The sequence below is a fragment of the Dromaius novaehollandiae genome, chromosome 3, assembly GCF_036370855.1.
Source record: "Dromaius novaehollandiae isolate bDroNov1 chromosome 3, bDroNov1.hap1, whole genome shotgun sequence".
Taxonomy (NCBI): Eukaryota; Metazoa; Chordata; class Aves; order Casuariiformes; family Dromaiidae; genus Dromaius; species Dromaius novaehollandiae.
In genome coordinates this window covers 119,573,856-119,592,378 of record NC_088100.1, presented here as the reverse complement: position 1 = coordinate 119,592,378, position 18,523 = coordinate 119,573,856, and the positions used below count along the sequence as shown (strand labels likewise).

Here is an 18,523-nt window from a genome sequence, read left to right as displayed (position 1 = left end):
CTAGCACACAATAAAAACAGTGAGGTGGGGCCAGGCTATAGGTTTATTGAGCTCAGCATCCCGTCCTCAAGCGCAGCCTGTGGCGTGTGCTTATGGCAGGGGCGTAAGGGACACACAGTGGTATTTCCCTTGAGGCATCCTCCTGCCTGGCAACCCCTGTAGGGACCTCCTGGTGCTGTTGGCGCAACCCACACGGTTATCAGGCCGTCCGTCCTTCTTAAACCTACTTTTGCGTTTACCTGCCACCTCATTTGGTGAGGAGTCCCCCACTTTTCATAGTTTTAATTCTGCTATTTAGCGTGTGTTCCCCACTGCTCGGGACAACTGTCAAGCCCCCTCCACACCTCCCCGTGTTTTACCCCCGCGAACCCCCTTTTTGGGGCAGGGACGCCCCGAGCGACCCCCACTCCCAAGCCCAACGGCCAACGGCCTCGACGCGGCGCCACCCCCGCGCTCTGCCGCCCCCCAGCGCCGCTGCGGGGCGTGGCCTTGCGCCCCGCCCCGCCCCGCCCCGCGCGGCTGACAAGGGGCGGAAGTGCTGTCACAGGAAGTCTCGCTCCCCTCCCCGAGCGGAGGAAGGACAGACCCCAAGATGGCGGCGGCGGAGGAGCGGCTCCTGTCGGAGGGGGAAGGCGGCGCCATGGGCTCGGCGCGGCTCTCCCCGCCCCCGGTCCCGCAGCCCCAGGGGGCCCCGGCGCCCTTGGAGCAGCCGCCTCAGAGCAACACGCTCGTGGGGCTGCCCATCGTGGCGATCGAGAGCATCCTCGGCTTCCTGTCCTACGACGAGACGAGCCAGCTCCGCCTGGTAGGGGCCGGGGAGGGGAGGCGAGGCGGGCGCGGGGCGCCGCCGGGGGGAGCCCGCCGGCCTCGGGGCGGGAGCGGCCCCCGGCGGCGCGGGGAGGGGTCGGCCGCCCCCGCCGAGCTGCCGCCCTGGCTGGGGAAGGGGCCGAGGGGGCCTTTCTGCCTCCCCCCAACCCGCCCTCCGGCACCGGAGGCGGGGGGGTGTGCGGCTCTGCCTCCGGGTGGGATCCTGGCAGGTGTTTCTGCCACCTCTCCTTTTTTTTCGTTCCCTTCACGCCTTATAAAAATTACAGGGCTGCTGAAGGCTGGTTTCTCCCAGTGGCTGCGTATCCTGGGGGACTGGTGTATTGTGTCTCATGTGTGTATTTATTTTTACTTATAGAGCTTAAGCCTACAAGTGTAGGAGATGAGCCTGCTGCTCCAAGGACCATACTCTATCTAGAAATAAATGTGGGGCAAAAAAGAAGACTTGAGAAAGCCCTTGTCTGCCTGAAAGGCTGCCTACTTCTTCCAGTCATGCTAGTAGATCTAATAAAAGATAATACCTCTACCTACAAACTTTATAATGCCAAAAAAAGCGCAGATGTCAGAGATGTCGCTAAGGAGATCAGTCTATATCAATCTTTGCCTGCCTGCATAAGGAGCCTCATGTAAACTGTGACATAGTGTGATAAACTGTTCTCTTGCTGAATTTCTTATGAGGTCATAAATGGAATAGTAGTGAGGGAATTAACACAAAGCTTATGTAACCCCCAGTAAATTTGCATGTACTGTGCTGTTTCTATTTTGAGAACATAGATTAGTCTAAACTGGCTAATATTACAAGCATATTTCTGCATGCTATCTGTGTCCTGGATCAGCAACCTGAAGTGTAGCATCCTGACTCTAACTTCTTAAATTGAAAGCTCTCCATTCAGAAATGCTGTTGTTATTCATACTGCACCAAGCACACTGATACTCCCATTCTAGCATGCTGCCAATCAACTGATCTCAAAAGACTGGGATGGGGGGTGGGGGGTTTGCTTCCTCTGTGAGAGTAGGTAGCAGATTTGCTGAGGGGGAAAAGTCCTTTTTGGACTGCAGCCTCCACTTTAAGGATTTACAGTCTAAATGAGGGGAAAGAAAAGTACATGTACTGTTCAGATATGCTTAGTGTTGTATGGTCTATATTACAACACTAGATGCTACCCTTCTTTGCTGCAGCTTCCCTGTTGCATTTCATAAATGATAATACCTGTGGAAACTATTGCTAGTCAGTCATTGGGTTTCTTGGATTTTTTTTTTTTTTTTTGGTAAAGCTAAGTCTGTGTAATGCTCATTGTAAGCAATGCTTTGACAGCAGTGAAATTCAGAATGGGAAAGATGGTCTTTTAATGACTAAAAGAGCTGTTTAACTCTGCATACACCTTAAAAAAAGAAAAACTGTTTTTTGTAGCACATCTGAGTTAACTTTCTGGAAAAAGACTGATACTTTCAGAAGTTTCAGAAACAAGCAAAACCAGGCTGGATAAATATAGACTTAGACACACATGCAACAATACTGGATGCAAAATGAAGAAAACTGTACAATTGGTCTTCTCACATTTCTAATATTTTATTCAGTGACAACCAAGAAGCTTAATCTCCATTAAATTCCTTACTTACCTTACATATCAGAAGGCATTATGAAACTTCTTCTGAGAAGAAAGTACACCTTTGTTAACCAGTGCTGATGTAAAGAACCACAGCTGCTTGCGCTTGATCAGCTAAGTCTTTCAGGTGGCCGTTCAAAACTAAAAATGTCCTTTCGTCATTTCACTGAAGGCTGTAAACAGGAATTGACAGGCTAGATGTTTTATTTAATTCTGTCAACAGTGTCTGGAGTTAAGATAACATTTAAAAATAATAATGCTTAGGTATAAGTTCATCATTTTCAGATTATTAAGGGCTACCATTAGACTTAGGAGACACTCATATACTTCTGTACTAAGATCTGTCTTGCACAAACAGTCAGTAGACGCTGCTTCTCTTTGAAAACTGACTTGAGCTACTTAAGGTGAATGAATATATCTGATACTGAGTAGTATTCTGCTAAAGATGCGCTGCAGGAGTGAATTAACTGAATGACAGGAGTTTGTCTCAGGCACTTATTTAAAACGTGCTCAAAAGCATCCTCATCATCACATGGAATGCCACATTCTCAGGGGTTAAAGTGTCTTGGGGAAGGAAGAGATGATCCAGGACATCAATCAACCTAAGCAAAGCTTAGTTATGTATTGGCACAAAATTTGGCTTACCTAAACTGATCACTTTCGGTGCACTCTCTGAATCCCAACGTTGCAGGAAATGGATGTCCTAATCTTTGGGTCTCCCTAGTTGACTGATCTGTACAAAATCTGTGTGTTGAACTAGTATTGAAGCTAGACTGCCTGCAAGAAGACAGACAGAGGAATTGTCTAGGTGGGAGGACACAAAACACTAGCGAGTTTTCAGATTAAAATAGAGATAGGAACCTATATTGTTTACGCAGAGCATAATGAGGAGCATAATCTAAGGCTTAAGATCCATGAGTCTTTTTCTGTCACTAAAGGACGAAGTAAAGAACGTTTCCTGCTTATGATGATTGCCGCCAGGCAAGGCAAGACCATGGTCCCTTCCCTGCACAAAGAAGCACTCGCTATACTTCACTGAGCATAATGCCTTCTGCTATTCCTGATGTTACTGCATTTAAAAGCATAAATGAAGCAGCTGACTGGTTAAGCAGAGAAGTAGATCTAAACTAATGGAGACTAAACAAGTAGGTATTCAGAATGCAATCATGTCTGAAACTATGCCTTAATGCAAATCTTGAGTTCTCAAACTTTTGTTCGGATAAAGTGAATGAGAGGAAAGCAGCAGCTTTTGACTCTCTGCCCTTTCAAATATTTGCTTCATCCACTTCTTCCCAAATGTTATCCTAAGAGAAACACAGCAAAACCTGAAAACCCCAAAGATTTTGTTATTATGTCTGAATCTGTAACATTCTGGCTAAGCTACAGACTAGCATGCTTGCTGATAAAGAAGCTAGCATACCTTCCAGCTTTTGAAGGCTTCTTTTACTATGCTTTTTCTAATGATTGTACAGTGGCACTGAATTTTTTACTATGTTTTAGTGACCGTACAGCAGTTCCGAGTTAACTAATTTATTGGAAGGCAGAAGGACAAGTAAATTGAGAAAAGCATGTAACAAAAGATTATTTAAAATACTATAAATTTGAGGGGAAAACACTATCTTTCAGTCTCTTCTATAGGAAACATTATATTGTGGATAAGAGAATGGCGTTATGTTTTCATTTGTGCTTTGCCATTGTCCTGGAACAAGTCATCTCAATTATGCCTTATTCATATTATATCATATTCATTTAATTATGCCTCTGACTCCCTGGCTATAAAGTGGAGTTGAAACCGCCTTCTGTAAAGCACTTTAACTTCCACTGATAAATAGTAGTATGTAACTTTTTTCTATTAAATATGCTGACATCTGTGTTTGGAAGAGGCATTCTTAATTCTGAGACACAACATTTGAAAATGCTGAGTAATGCTGATTCCAGTGAAGGGTTCTGTTTTAAACATCAGTTTGGAGCTTGGATACCATCTAATGGATTGCAGTAGTGGTGATGCAGCTGTAAACTTTTGCCAGTTGTCTCGAAATAGTAGAACAAACTTGTGCTGTTTTAAAATTATCTTTAAAGATACCGTTAGCCAAGAGGATGGGAGCTGGATGCTTTGAGAGTGGGATAGTAATGAAATCCTTATATTCCAGTTTCTCTTCACTCACATACGTGAGCCTGGAAATGCAGTTCCATTCAGGCTCTTACCACAGCAAGGGCGATTAGACGCAAATAATCCTTAACTGCCTCCATGTACTCTCTGAAGAGAAGTTTGTCTTGGATTTGGACACACATAACAAGTGTCTTAAATTCTACAGCAAACTTGCACTTTTTTTCTCCAGACCATAAAAAAAGGCTGATATCCTTTGGACAGCACAGTTTTAATCTTCCCACAGTTTCTGTAAATCTGGATTTACAGGCACTTCTATTTTAAGGCTTCTTGCTGAAGTCATCAACATTTTGTCACTTACTTATACCTCGCCCCAGAAAGGCATTATGAAATGTGGTCTCTGTGTGGCCTCTAACTACCAAAGCAAAATAATATGTGTTGAATCAAAATACTTCAATATATTTTACCTTCTGTCTTGATTACTGGTCATCTGTAAGTGAAGCTTGGGAGAAATAACACATGCTTGAGGAAAGGGAAGCTGGCAATCCTGTAGGAGATTGTGTCAGTTTAGTCTGCACATGAAATGGAAAATTTGTTCTTTTTTTAGGAACTGTTATACTGTATAGTCACTATCATAACCAACTTTAGTTCTACTCTTCACATGGTCTTGGAATAACTTTCTGACATAGGAATTTGAACACAGTGTTCTGGCTGGACTTGACATTTGAGGAAACTTGGGCTGTCTTGGCTTTATGGCTACAATAGGAAAAGATTCACAAAAATTGGCAAATATAAACATGAATAAATTTAAACTTTTGGCTTGCTTATGGTCCACTGAAGTAGCGAGAATCAGAAGCTGTCTTGGACTAATAACAAACACTTTGAAGTGTGGTAATGCTACTTTGTGTATGAGTGCTGACTATGAAATCTAATACAAGTATATTGTTCTTGAGGTGCCATATGGTTTTAAATGATGTCATCAGAAACCAGATGAGAATTAAGGGGTGATGGGTAAAATACGTTGTAGACAAGCACTTTTGTTTTCTGGTGGTACCTGTGGTCTGTTTAGCACTGGGTTCTAGATTGATTATTGGCACAAATATGGGTAGTGTCCAGAAACTGGAGTAAATAATCCTTAACTTCTCTCAAACAGTTGCTGAGAAGCTTAACCAAATGAGTGAGATTAAAAAATCTAGTATTTAAAAACCTAGTGCAGTTCATTTTGCCCATTGAGTCCTATTGCTTTGGATGTGGGAGGGCTTCAACACACTGGAAGGTACTTTCTGCCACCAGATGTCAGTATAAACATAATTATAATTGCTCTTTGTATTTTTACTGAGTTTGCCCCTAATAACGTATCTAGGACTGTTTTTCTCTTGTGCTGAATAACTGCATAGTTAACCATAGCCTTTGTGCAGGTACCAGTTCCTATTTTAGAGGCTCGTCATCATTAGAACTGAAATAAGCTGTAAAGTTTTATACTCAAAAGCCATATCAGATCTAGGCATTGCTAATGCAGTTAATATCTTGGAAGAAATGTGACAATTTCCTCCTTCCTGTAACTCAGGGGCCAGCATTATTTTTTCTACACTAGAAATAATTTAACTGATTCTAGTGAATGGGGGGTGAGGAAGCGTACTGAGATTCTGTAGCTAGCCTGTCTGGTCGTTTATGTTTGATCATTTTTGTTAATGAGGATCTACTACAAAGGAACAGACAGATTGACAGCAATTACTTAATGGTCTGTTAAGACAGATCTGTTTGAAAAGGGTTATTGCTTGCTCATACAAGTTATGCTATGACTACAGAAAGGCTCACAGAAAGTAGATCATCTTCCAGCAGTGACTTCCGTATAAAGAGAAAATAATTGCAGACTTTTCAAGGAAAGGTCAGCATCTTCTTCCTCAAGCTATAGAACTATGTAGACTTCAAAGTTATGAAATGAGTAGAGTATGGAGGGGAAGAAATGTCTGTTTAAAAAAAAATAAAGAATCCATTGGAAAGTGGGATCGCATTGGGAGTAGTCTATACTCTAGTACAAAAAATAACAATAATTAAAAAGGACAGAGTTGGTTCACTAAGTTCTTGCTAATTGCAAGTGCTGTAACCTTTCTTACACATTGACTTTGTCTTGTCACTGGTTACTTTGTGAAGGTCTAAATTTATCAGCTTCTGCAGCTATTAACAGCCTTTCTCCCTAAAGCTATGCAAAAATTGAGGTTATTGGGATCCAGCATAGCAAATAAAGAGAGAAAAGACTTTTTGTAAGAAAAGTTACCTTATTTCCCCTGCACTTTACTGTGTAAGTTTTTAATTTTAATTCTTGTTGTCTTCAAAAACATAAACCCTAAATGTTGAACTAAAATCACTGTGATTTTGTGTTTGTAGGATTTATTTTTGAGACTACAAAATACTAACTTTACCAGAATCACTCTGGAGGCTACACTAAAACCCAGGCACAGGTGGTTGCAGCTTCCATTAAAATCAGAGAGGAATTATATCTGCTTACATATGGGTGGAATTCAGCCTACTGTCTTAGGCAGTGTCAGGAGATTAGTTTATGAACTTCATGGAACATAGCTGTTTCTTTTTGGAATTTCCTGATCATTGTTAGAGATGGTGATGTGCTAAGGTGAACTGCAGTTTCTGCTTCTTGAAAAGGAGGAAAAACTGATAGTTAAGAGAATCTTGTACTACTCAGCAAGTATGGTTAAGATAACAGTAAAAGTGACTTTTAGCCTTATTTTGAGAATTTATTCTTTTTACTTAAATACAGGTTTGTAAGCGAATGGACTTGGTTTGCCAGCGAATGTTAAATCAGGGATTTCTGAAAGTGGAAAGATACCACAACTTGTGTCAAAAGCAAGTTAAAGCTCAGCTTCCAAGGTATGTACCAATTAAAACTGTAGTTAAGTTAGATTATTTTAAGCATAATACTAAAAAGGAATCTCTTGCTAGCTAACTCAGCTTATATATCCTGAAAATTTGAATCATATTGGTTTTAATTTGTTTTGTTTTCCAAAAGCACCTAAACCTAAGATCTAGTTACAAAATAATGGTGTAGATGAATGTAATTTTAGTACACCAGGAGCTGGAATTTTGGAAAGTGTCTCTGGTATTTTAAACAGAGAAAAGAAAGGTCCTGTATTACTTGACTCTTCTGGAATGGATAAATGCCATTCCTTTTCAAGACAGACTGCCTTCACTGATGACTTACCTATAACTCTGCTTAAAATAGCAAGATGCTTCAGTGCCAACAATTAAACTGGGCAAGAGGAAGCGGTTTGACATGTGAGCATTACTAGGAGCTGAAGGTTCATTCTAAAGCAATGTCTTTTCTCCGCCTTTCAGTGAATAAATGCATCTCCTGCTGTCCCATCAGATTTCTTAGGGTGAAGAAACTGAATGCTACTAATGTTGAGATCTTTTGTTAAAAATGTTTATAACTTAACTTAAAGTTAGTAGCAAGCAGTAATAAATTTAATTTGTGTCAATTGTGTTGAAGTACTAACTGTAGGAATATGGGACCATAAAGTATTTATACTGACTCAGTGTCTACTGCTAGTTAGTACTGAAAGCTTGTTTATGAATTAGTGTCCTAAATTACATACAGAGTATATGGATCACACAAAACTTGTAGTAATTATTTAGGGAACAAATTTTGTCTAAGAAAGTATACTACATTGTTACTGGCTGGTTCTTATCTTTATCAGCTTTTCCATAAACACAGAGCTAATTTAAGTGGTTACATTTTCAAACCTCAGAAGGCTTTTAAGAATGAAATTGAGTGATTGTTGCAGTTTTATTTTGTTGACTCATTGTTAAATCAGTGTCACTTAATGGTCTGTCTCCTAGACGGGAGTCAGAAAGAAGAAATCATTCATTAGCTCGTCATGCAGACATCCTTGCTGCTGTAGAAACAAGACTCTCTCTGTTAAATATGACTTTCATGAAGTATGTGGATTCCAATCTCTGTTGCTTCATACCTGGAAAGGTAAAATATAAACTGTATTATGCAAATATATATCTCTGTGTTAAAGAAAAAAGAAGAAAAAAAGTGTAATTTCAAGTAAATTTGTCCTGGCTAAAAAATGTATATATAATCTGGAACTGTGTTTTGGATACTTACAAACACGCAAACCAAAACTCTGCTATAAAAGGCAGTATGAAATGAATGAACCAGACTGTATCTAAATATCAATTCCTTACCTTGATTTGTGTTTCCCCTTAGTATCTCTTAATTTTGATGTTTGACTTGCAGAGTATAAATCCTTTTACAAGAAGCATAGAGGATATGTAGGTTGCAAGTCTGAATTGTAATTGTACAAAACAGCTGGAGGCCAGGTCATCGGAAGATGTAATAGTTCAGACTATGCACAACACTAAGGATTCAGTCCATCGGGATGACTTTAAGCACCTTTCATAGGGGTCTGAGTTAGATTAATTGAATTAAGATATTTAGTTTGTGGAAACACTGTTTAGTATTAAAATGAATGGTGTATTTTTGTACACTACGTGAAATTAGTTTTAAACACAAATAAACTTTGCTAATACTATTACTACTGAACAACTTGAGGTATTTCAGAATACTACGCCAACATAAAATGTAAATTATCTAAGTGAGATGTACATCAGAGCTATCAGTGTTTTATAAGATGTAAAAACAGAGGTGTACAGGGGAATTGACACAGTCGTGATCTGAGGAAGACTGATACAGCTCAGGTTTGAATCAAGTCTGTGAACATTAGCCTAATGGTCTATGCACTGATCTCTTTTCATATGAGGTTTGGATATGTGGATATTAATTTTTCATGGGCATATAACTGAATTGCCACAGAGATGAACTGAGAAGGTAGCTGTTGCATTCAGATGAATGGCAGACATTTCTCCCTTCAGTATAGTAGGGATAGACTGTCAGCATGAAATATAAGATTAAGAGTAACTTAATTTCTGTATTCTCTTTTGACTTGATATTTACACCAGAAGTTCTTGATACAAGCATGCTGATGGAGCGCTTAAAAGAAATGTTCCCTTAATCGCTTTTTTCAGGAGTGGAGGGAAGGCAGTAGTCAGGGTAGACCTTGGGTGTGCAGGCATTGGGCAAGTGAGCTTGCCAGCCACTTTCCTTGTGGGAACTGGGTCATAAGAAGCTTGTTTGTATTCAGATGTGACAGCTAAAAAGATTTTATTTTCCTCTTCATTTAGTATACTAGTTTGGTAGCACTGCTGCTCTCTGCACAGTCATCAATTCACAACCTTTTGGTCAAGCAAGTTCCAGACACTGCGTTTACTTACAATGTATGGTTTCCCCCACCTGCCCTGCGCCCCTCAGTAAACCTTCATTTGAATGAAGCTGCTACAGAAATTTCAGGACCTGAATTCATGTTAGAATATATGAATCCTGATTTGAGTTTCAGCATACTGTGTAAGGGTTCCTGGTCAATAACAGAATGCTGCTGCAAGATTTTATGTTGATGATAGCAGGAAAATGCTTTGAGGATATTATTTTTAAGAGGCTATAACATGGAAAAGATTAGAGAAGGCTTTAGTATGCTGGCTGGGTGATGAGACACTTTGGTCATCAGTCTAGCTCTTGCAACTTTTTATCTAAGCTTCCTTTATTAAAACACAAGATGTAGTTGTGTTGATTTACCTATGATTCTTAGTTCTTGAGGTCTTTATTTTTCAGTAGACTCTTCAGCCATTCTTAATCCCATACAAAAAACCTAATCATGTCAGTAGTTTCTATATTAAGAGACCAGCACTCCTATTTTGACCTGTTGACTATAATTCATAATTAGCAAGGCTCTGTATCTCTCCTGAGCAAAGGGCTTGTTTTTCAAGCCGGTTAAGATGGTGTTTATATTCTCTGCCAATTGTGGATTAATATTTAATTAATTAATATAATTAATATATTTTGAACCTAATCTGGATTTGCAGTATTTTAGGTGTATGCAAGTGAACTTAAGTAATATATTTGCAGCTCTTCAGACTGGCACGATAATTCTTGCTATCCCGTTCATGTGTTACATGTGCCTCATGATTGGCTGGGGAATGACTGCTCTGCAGATGTGGTTAGTGTGGCTTCCAGTATCTTGCTTTAGGTTCTCTATAAAGAAATGTGTATGCTCTACTGCATATAGATTATATAATACACAATTCAAGTATGGATGTAGTAAAACAAATGTTCCTAATTAATATGTCACACATTGAACAGTAGTTCATGAGTTTGAAGAGAATTGCTGTGATATATCAAGTGAATGTTTTCTCTAATATATGAAAAAATTTATTTCTGCCTCTACAAAATACAGCATTTTGTTTCAAATAGCTGATATAAAACTAAAGTACAGAGTGATATGCAAGAGTAATACTTATGTAGTAAAAGCCCCAAAGTACACCAATACTATGGATTCTGGAATGATCTGAAATAATCTTGTCTTCCCTTTATCAGAAAATCCTAATGTTTATTAAATATTTTAGGTAATCGATGAAATTTATCGTGTACTAAGGTATGTAAACTCTACAAGAGCTCCTCAAAGAGCCCATGAAGTTCTTCAAGAACTAAGGGACATTTCTTCCATGGCTATGGAATATTTTGATGAGAAGATTGTTCCAATACTGAAAAGAAAGCTGCCTGGGTCAGATGTATCAGGACGTCTCATAGGAGCTGCCCCAGGTATTAATTCCAACATATAGTTAAGTTTTATTTATTTATTTTCTTTAAAAACTCATAGCACATCTTTTTAAAGCTCCCTCCTTTAAATATGAGCTTCATTACATACATATTGATGATACTTGTTTCTTAAGAATGTTAAATGAAATTTGTTTGCCTTGAAATTTAAGGAGGCTTTGTCCTACCCAAAGAATGGTCACTTGAATGTATGTTATAACTATGCATAGTGTGTATTCATTAAACAAACGCTTTTGTGCCACCAATGAATGAGACTTTATCATTGCACTTGGTTGAAATTTGGCACATGAGATGACAACTCAAGATGACTTTTATTTTTAGTACAGTCAGCAAATGAATTGGCCTAAGCTGTTGTAGTGCACAGCGAGCTAGAACATACTTGGATGTGCTTTTTCACTTGCTTGGGGCCCTAATGTATGCACTAACAAGCAAAATACTTGTGAGTAATATGGAAAAGGCAGTTAAAGTAACAGTCTACAAGTAAACAATTAAATTAGTTCTTTGTGTAACCTGTCAGTTTCTATAACTTATGTCAACCGAAGTCTGGGGTGGTTGCCTCATATATAATGGCCAAAGCAAAAGGTTAGAACTGTAGTGTTTTCTCTCTACAAAACTTCTTTCTACATGCTGTTGGAGAACCTTAGATTGCAAAATAAGCTCTCCGCAAGGATAACTTCACAAAAAACCCCAAAAGTTACAACTTAAGCAAAAATGATAGGTCTAACAGTAGGAGCTGCTTGATGTTTCTAATAAGCCCTGTCCATCCTTTTAGCTGCAAGTGTATGTATCACTTCTTAATTATATCTCAGTTCCATTGAGTCTCTCAGGTGAAGAAGTGTCGCCCAAAACCATAGTTGATGTCAATCAACTTGTGAAGCCCAAGGCTTTATATGGCATTAAAATACCTATCTTGTGTTGAGCGAAGAACATACCTATCTAACAGCGACTCTTTAGTGTCAGATAGCTGTAACTATGCTGGCATCTTAAAGGAAAAAGGGGGAGAAGGGTGATTGTTCGAGACTGTTCTAGACTGTTCTTTCTTCATAGTGCTTAAAAGTTGCATCTTGCTTGTACTACGTTACTGGAAGAGTGAAACTTATGATAGAAAAAGTGAGTGAAATTATACAGTAGCTGTTAGTCTCATTGATTTGCAGGAGCTTTATTGAAAACAACATTCCTAAGCTCAAACTCCAATATGGTTTTAGGACCCAAAAAGAAGAAGAACAGACTGTGTGAAAGATCAGGGAAAACCAATCTCTTTTTTCTAAACAACAAGTTAAACTCAAATATCTTGTCAAGCCCCAAAACACAAAATTTCAGAGTTTTACCTGGGTTACAACTATGTAACTATGCAGAACTGTACTGTTACATTGAAATGTATATTGAAATGTATTATATTATATTTATATATTCTGTAATATGTCTTATTTATAGCCATGATGGAGTTTTTTGATTTAACATCTGTAACATTAGGTCTGGCTGACAACATAATCTCTCCATGTAACTTTTGATACAGCAAAAGGGGGCCTATATGCAGAAAATGAATGATGAGCTGTTTTCCAGCCTACTGAAAATCTAAGTATTTTCAGTTAAACCTGTTGTGCCCTGAAATACCATATGCTCTTGTTATACACTTAAATAACTATAACTCTGTTTTACATGTTCACATAACTTGCAGCCAGTATTCAGATTCATGTTTGGGGAGTAGGGTAAGCAAGATATGAAAACTGGGACATAATTGCTACTTTTGTCTTAAAGATACAGAGAATAAATCACTGTTTTCTCTGAAGTTCCAGGGCCTTCTGCAGCACTAACAACAATGCAGCTATTCTCCAAGCAAAACCCCTCAAGACAGGAAGTCACCAAACTCCAGCAGCAAGTGAAAACAAATGGTGCGGGTGTGACAATGCTAAGGCGGGAAATCTCAGAGCTTCGCACCAAAGTGCAAGAACAACAGAAACAACTCCAAGACCAAGATCAGAAACTGCTAGAGCAAACCCAAATCATAGGTGAACAGAATGCCCGATTGGCTGAGCTCGAACGCAAACTGCGAGAGGTGATGGAGAGTGCAGTAGGAAATTCCTCAGGTTCTGGCTCAAATGAAGAATCTCCTAGAAAACGGAGGAAGGCAACTGAATCCGTAGACTGTCCTAGGAAATCTAAACGCCTTCGAAACAGAAAATAACTTGGGAGAAAATGACGCCTTCAGGAGGATACACTGCTTTAGTAGCCCAAGCAGATCCCTGCTTGTTTGGATACTGTGACTAGTTTCATGGTGTCACTTAGGCTGCTGGCTCTTCAAAATACCACTTAGACTTGAACAGTAATTTTCTTTCATTGAGACTTTTCCCCTGCTTTCTGTCTGGGTGGGCCTAATTCACAGGATCTTTAAGATTTGCAATAGATACATACTAACCTGACCTGCTCTATCATGTTTTGAAGGGTTAATCTTTTTTTCTGTGCAGATGTGTTTAAAGTAAACTTATTTGTGTTTATGCATATATTCACATAAAATCTTAAATAAATCCAGTCTTAACTGACTAGAAAGTTAAGCTTACAAACAGATGTCCTGTTCACTTGAAGAAAAGACCCACTTTTTAAATCTTGTTTTAGAGAACTTGACCTTTTTTGTTACAAGTGACCTTGTCTGGAATGTCTGAAAAGTAGTTAATACTTTTTTGGGATCTATGTAATGAGTAAAACTGACTTCTTAAGCTATGGTATTGGCTATATATTTTTGTAAACTTACAAGGAAGGGCCTTCTGTCCGGTCTTTACATGCACACACCCTAGTTCTAGGTCTTGGGAGCCATATTCTACATTTGCATGGATAGGTGCATGTACTGCTTAGCCTGCTAAAAGCACTTGCCTGAAGTTGTTCTTAACTCTGGAAGAGAGTAGAGACCTATAAAGCAAATCTTTGTTCCTCAGCCATAACTTAGCATCTGCTTTCAGCACAACTGCTTTCTTACAATGAGGTGGTCTTATGAGGCTAGTTGCAAGAGAGTTTGAAGCCAGGCTATCTGCCACTTTCACTGCCTGTAAATTGCAGGTACTGTTAGCCAAAGCTTGAGAATTGAGAAGCTGCCTATGCGTCACTTTGATTCATAGGCCAACATCAGTAAGTATTAGACAAACTGTCCCTACAGTAACCGAGCTCAGTGGGACACCATTTGAATGAAATGCTGTATTATGGAAAAACTTAAACTATTTTGTGTGTATGTGTTGGGGGGGATGTGTGGAGATTTCTCTGTAATACTGATGACAATATTCTCTTTCCTTATCCTAAAAGGTAAATCACATCAGACAAAGCTTTAATTTCTTTTGCACTTCTGTTTTGAGCTTGTAACTGGAAAAGCATGTCTTGCACTGTTCAGTCTCTCTGGTCACTTTAACAACCTCAGAGTTGTGTACAGTGATTTTTTTCCCCCGTCTGTATATTTTTGGAACCTTATACAAATACCATTGTCCTTGTTTTTGTTTTAATGTACTAAACTATGTAGCTTTATCATTTGACTTATGTTTTCTTTTTTTAATCAGCTGCTGCTTTGGGTTTAGGCGGTACTGAATTCAACTTGGTGTGGCACTAAACACGCAAATGCTGCAGTTGTAGCTGTTTAAAATATTGATAATATTATAGTGGGTTAAAGCGCAAATTTCTCATGTTTTGTATAGCTGTCAGCATAACATAGTGGTTGTATTTGTCACCAAACAAATCAGGAATTATCTGGTCAAATGTTCTAGAATTTTAGGAGAACTGACATTTTTCCTGAAACTTAAGCTTCAAGTTTTGCTTCTAAAACATATTAGCTCATATCAGAAACAACACTGCAAAACATCATTGCAAATGTCTAATTTTTGGCAGACATTTAATTTTGAAATAAACTTGTTTGTTAGTTTGAGGCTTTTAAAAAGGTATGTTTCTTTTTAAGCAAAGCATCAAGCAAATGATTAAAGGTTATCTGGGGGAAAGGTTAAACTGGTAATGGACCATATGCTGTTATTGGTCTTCCATAGCTCATAAATTTTTTACTGTTACAGACCTCTTGAATATAGATATCAGCTGTTCAGTTAAAAATACTTGCATGTGCCTTCATCTTTTAAAAAATAATTTTGAATGATTCTAAGGGTCAGCATGATAGCTGTAATTCACTTGTACCAAATGATACACAGTACAAATTAATTTAATGGGCTTATTACTTTACCAGATATTTGTGGTTAAATACTTCTAAACAAGTAAAAACCTGTGAAGTGCATTTGTTGAAAAGGTTTATTCAGACATCTCTAGAATCTTTCACTTTAGTTTCTTTATGAATTTCTAGAAGATGCAAACAAATTTCCCCCTCCCCAGTATACAAATAGTTTTCAGGTTAATTAGGAGTAGCATTTATTTATGTTGGTGAATCTCTAGCTATGTGTACACTGAGATGGAGAGAAGAATAGCCTATTGTGATATGAAATGTTCTCTGTGAACAGTGCCAAGTTGGAACCTTCAGCTCAAGGAAGTACTATGTGCTGCAAGTTAGCAGGTGCATCCTGACCCTCTGCATGCTGCCAAGTACAGTAAAATTGAACCAGGCCCACCAGACTTAATGGGGAGGAGGGAGGGTTACAAGCTTCGAGAAAAGCCAAGTATACAACAGAGCTACACCACTTCCTGGGGAGGGAGGGAGGGATCAGTATTGATCAGCTGTCCCTGGAAGGACTTTCAGACAAGAGTATGCGTCAGTGGTATAGAATGTAGAAAACAGAACGAACTAATAGTTTTGAGAAAATAGCTGCAATGTTAACTTTTGACATCATGTTGTCCCTAAAAAGGGTGCATTTTGCTATATATAAACAAGTTGACAAACAGACTGAAGTAAAGCTAAACCACTTCTAAATTTATAAATTTCTATGCAAGTTTACATTGCTTAGTATACCAACACTGAAAAGTACAGTGTTAGATTAGGCTGTTTACGGGAGAACCTCAAACTAGTGAGACTAAGATGTAGCTTACAAAGTTATACCAAAAACCATTGTATTTGCAAACAGCTATCACTTGGTGTTGTTCAGTTTTTGTACATGTATCAAGGGCTAAAACTAAACAGCTCAGAGTTGAAAGAAAAAGTGATAGTACAGATAGACACTAACTACCTTCTGTAGTTACTATCTTACATAGCTTAAAACTGTTTCTAATACTGAGACTAACGTTCCTTCTTTTGTAGCTTCTTTTACTTTTTCTAAAAACAGCAGCTTTCTTCACAAACTGCTTTTTGCTTCATAGTAGGCGCTTTTTTTCCCCCAGAAGTCTGTAAAAATCAGAAGTCTATAGTGTATCTGATGAGTATGGTGAAAATAGTATCAAGATACTCTAAATGCTGCACAGTGGTACTTTTTTGAGGGCAAGCTGTTTACAATCACCTCTCCCCAAATTCAACAACTTGTGATTTTTGTATGAGTATATGTAAATGCAGTATGCAAGCACCTTCTGAACTGGGGCTAACAGAATGCAATAGGTGGAAGCCCTGAAGTGAGAAAGACTACCTGCTTAACAAGAGAAATTTCTCAGATTGAAGAACAGATAGAAACTAATGGTAGATTCTTAAATATCTGATACTCGCAGCATAGCACATTAACTTCATAATAAAAGTTCATTAATGTTATGAGGATGTCTTGACGTAATTTCTTAAAATAAAAGGTAAGACTGTATTGGACAGAACCTTAGTTGCCCTTACTGAGATCTTCTAACAGTTAATTATAGATAAGCACTAAGATTGCTTAAGGTATTTTCAGCACCAAGGGCCTCTTGAAAATAGGATGGCTTAGGATGTAGTCATACCTGTCTTCAGACAGGGAGAGAATTACATAATATCTTGGTGCTCCTGCTGATTTTAAGAAAGTAATTGGCAATTCACAGTGATAGATTATTCTTAGATTCAGGAGTAAATTGTTTGGACTATTTTATGATAATGTGTCTGTGAGCTGTGCACTGTTCTGGTACTCTGCAATTCCGTTCTGTACTACTTTGCACTGTACCTGGACCGGCTCGTTTGTCAGTCTGCTCTCTGCTCTTCCAGAGCTGGGCTTCGCTTTCCTGGTTAAACAGTGACGTACTGCCAGATCCAGTTTACGTGTGACTGAACACTCTAGCATTCGTGTTCTAGCCTTGTGCTGGCTGAAGTCATACTGAGGTCCTGGATCTATTTGTCTTCTGAAGGGAAAATGTCAGATACAAAAACTGTTAGCTTACTGAAGACCTGATAAATCTGGATTTGTTACATGAACTGCTTAAACCATGAAGACTCAGTGATTAAACAGGAACAACAAACTTTTCTGCACCTCAAGGAATTCTCTTACCCTTGGGCAATTACATTTCCCCAAACCTTCCCATTTAATATTCTTCTCAGTTGTTTAAGCCTTGGCATGTCTAGTTTATAAATCTGGGATCTTTTGTTGAGTTACCGTACTGAAACTTGTAATTGTTTACCAACATGCACATCAGCAGTGCAGGAAATCTGCCTCTTGTCTACTGAACTCTGGTCTTACACCTCTCCTCCGTGCTCCTAGTGACCAACTGCAACCTTCCTTAGCAGTAGATGCACCCACTCTTTTGGCAGGATCACACCAATGGATGAGAAGATCTTTGGTGCAGTGATGGACAGCAGTGCTAATATTTGAACTACAACAAGACGGGAACATTTTCAGAAACATAATGTACAGTGTTTAGAGTGCAGTTGAGTGAAACACTTGTGATCCTGGCAATTTTTCAGACAGCTTCTGCACTGCTACCAAACCCCCCCCCACACACACACTTCCTGGTTTATTGTGAAACAGTCACTGAGCAACAAGTAAAACTGAAGATCCCTTGCAAGGAGAAAACGCCTTGATGAAATCTAAACGTTTATTTTACCTCGGTGTGAGGTAAGATTTGAAATCCTATGCTGCACCTGTCCTCAAAAAGTACAAAATTCAGATTGTGTGACTAAGCAGGGAAAAGCTGTGAATAGTCTTATTTTCCATGTATTCTCTATTTGGTCCTTTTTTACTACTAATCCCTTCAATGCATGTAAACAAAAATATTACCGAACTGTTATCTTTTACGGTTCTTGTGCTTTGTCCATTACTTCAGATTGTAACATTCTCAAGGTGGGGACTGTATTTCCTTTGTGTTTGCACAATTGCACATGGGGCTTTTGGCAACTAGTACATATAAGCCTTTTATTATTGGTGGTTATTATTAATAAATTTAAAGTGATTCATCATGACCCTTGAGATATCTGTATTACATGAATTTAATAGATAAGGTGTAACT

The 18,523-nt window shown here is 38.8% G+C and overlaps 1 protein-coding gene across 2 annotated transcripts; it reads left to right on the top strand.

The window, feature by feature from the left end:
* The first annotated feature begins 529 nt into the window (after nucleotides 1-529).
* On the top strand, nucleotides 530-18,476 carry FBXO28 (F-box protein 28). Of its 2 annotated transcripts, XM_026094667.2 has the most exons (6): nucleotides 666-805; nucleotides 3,371-3,577; nucleotides 7,316-7,425; nucleotides 8,395-8,533; nucleotides 11,020-11,215; nucleotides 13,021-18,476. In XM_026094667.2, the coding sequence occupies exons 2-6, from the start codon at nucleotides 3,563-3,565 to the stop codon at nucleotides 13,413-13,415; spliced, it is 855 nt and encodes a 284-aa protein (XP_025950452.1). In that variant the 5' UTR covers nucleotides 666-805; nucleotides 3,371-3,562; the 3' UTR covers nucleotides 13,416-18,476. The 2 variants fall into 2 exon arrangements, with proteins under 2 accessions (XP_025950451.1, XP_025950452.1); XM_026094666.2 differs by lacking the exon at nucleotides 3,371-3,577 and having other exon boundaries at nucleotides 530-805.
* The last annotated feature ends 47 nt before the right edge of the window (nucleotides 18,477-18,523 follow it).

Bases quoted from the DNA above. Each gene is read 5' to 3' on its own strand.
- FBXO28 (XM_026094666.2), top strand. From the start codon at position 593: ATGGCGGCGGCGGAGGAGCGGCTCCTGTCGGAGGGGGAAGGCGGCGCC. The intron at 7,426-8,394 runs GTATGTACCAAT...TCTGTCTCCTAG, and splicing joins GTTAAAGCTCAGCTTCCAAG to ACGGGAGTCAGAAAGAAGAA. The intron at 11,216-13,020 runs GTATTAATTCCA...TTTTCTCTGAAG, and splicing joins TCTCATAGGAGCTGCCCCAG to TTCCAGGGCCTTCTGCAGCA.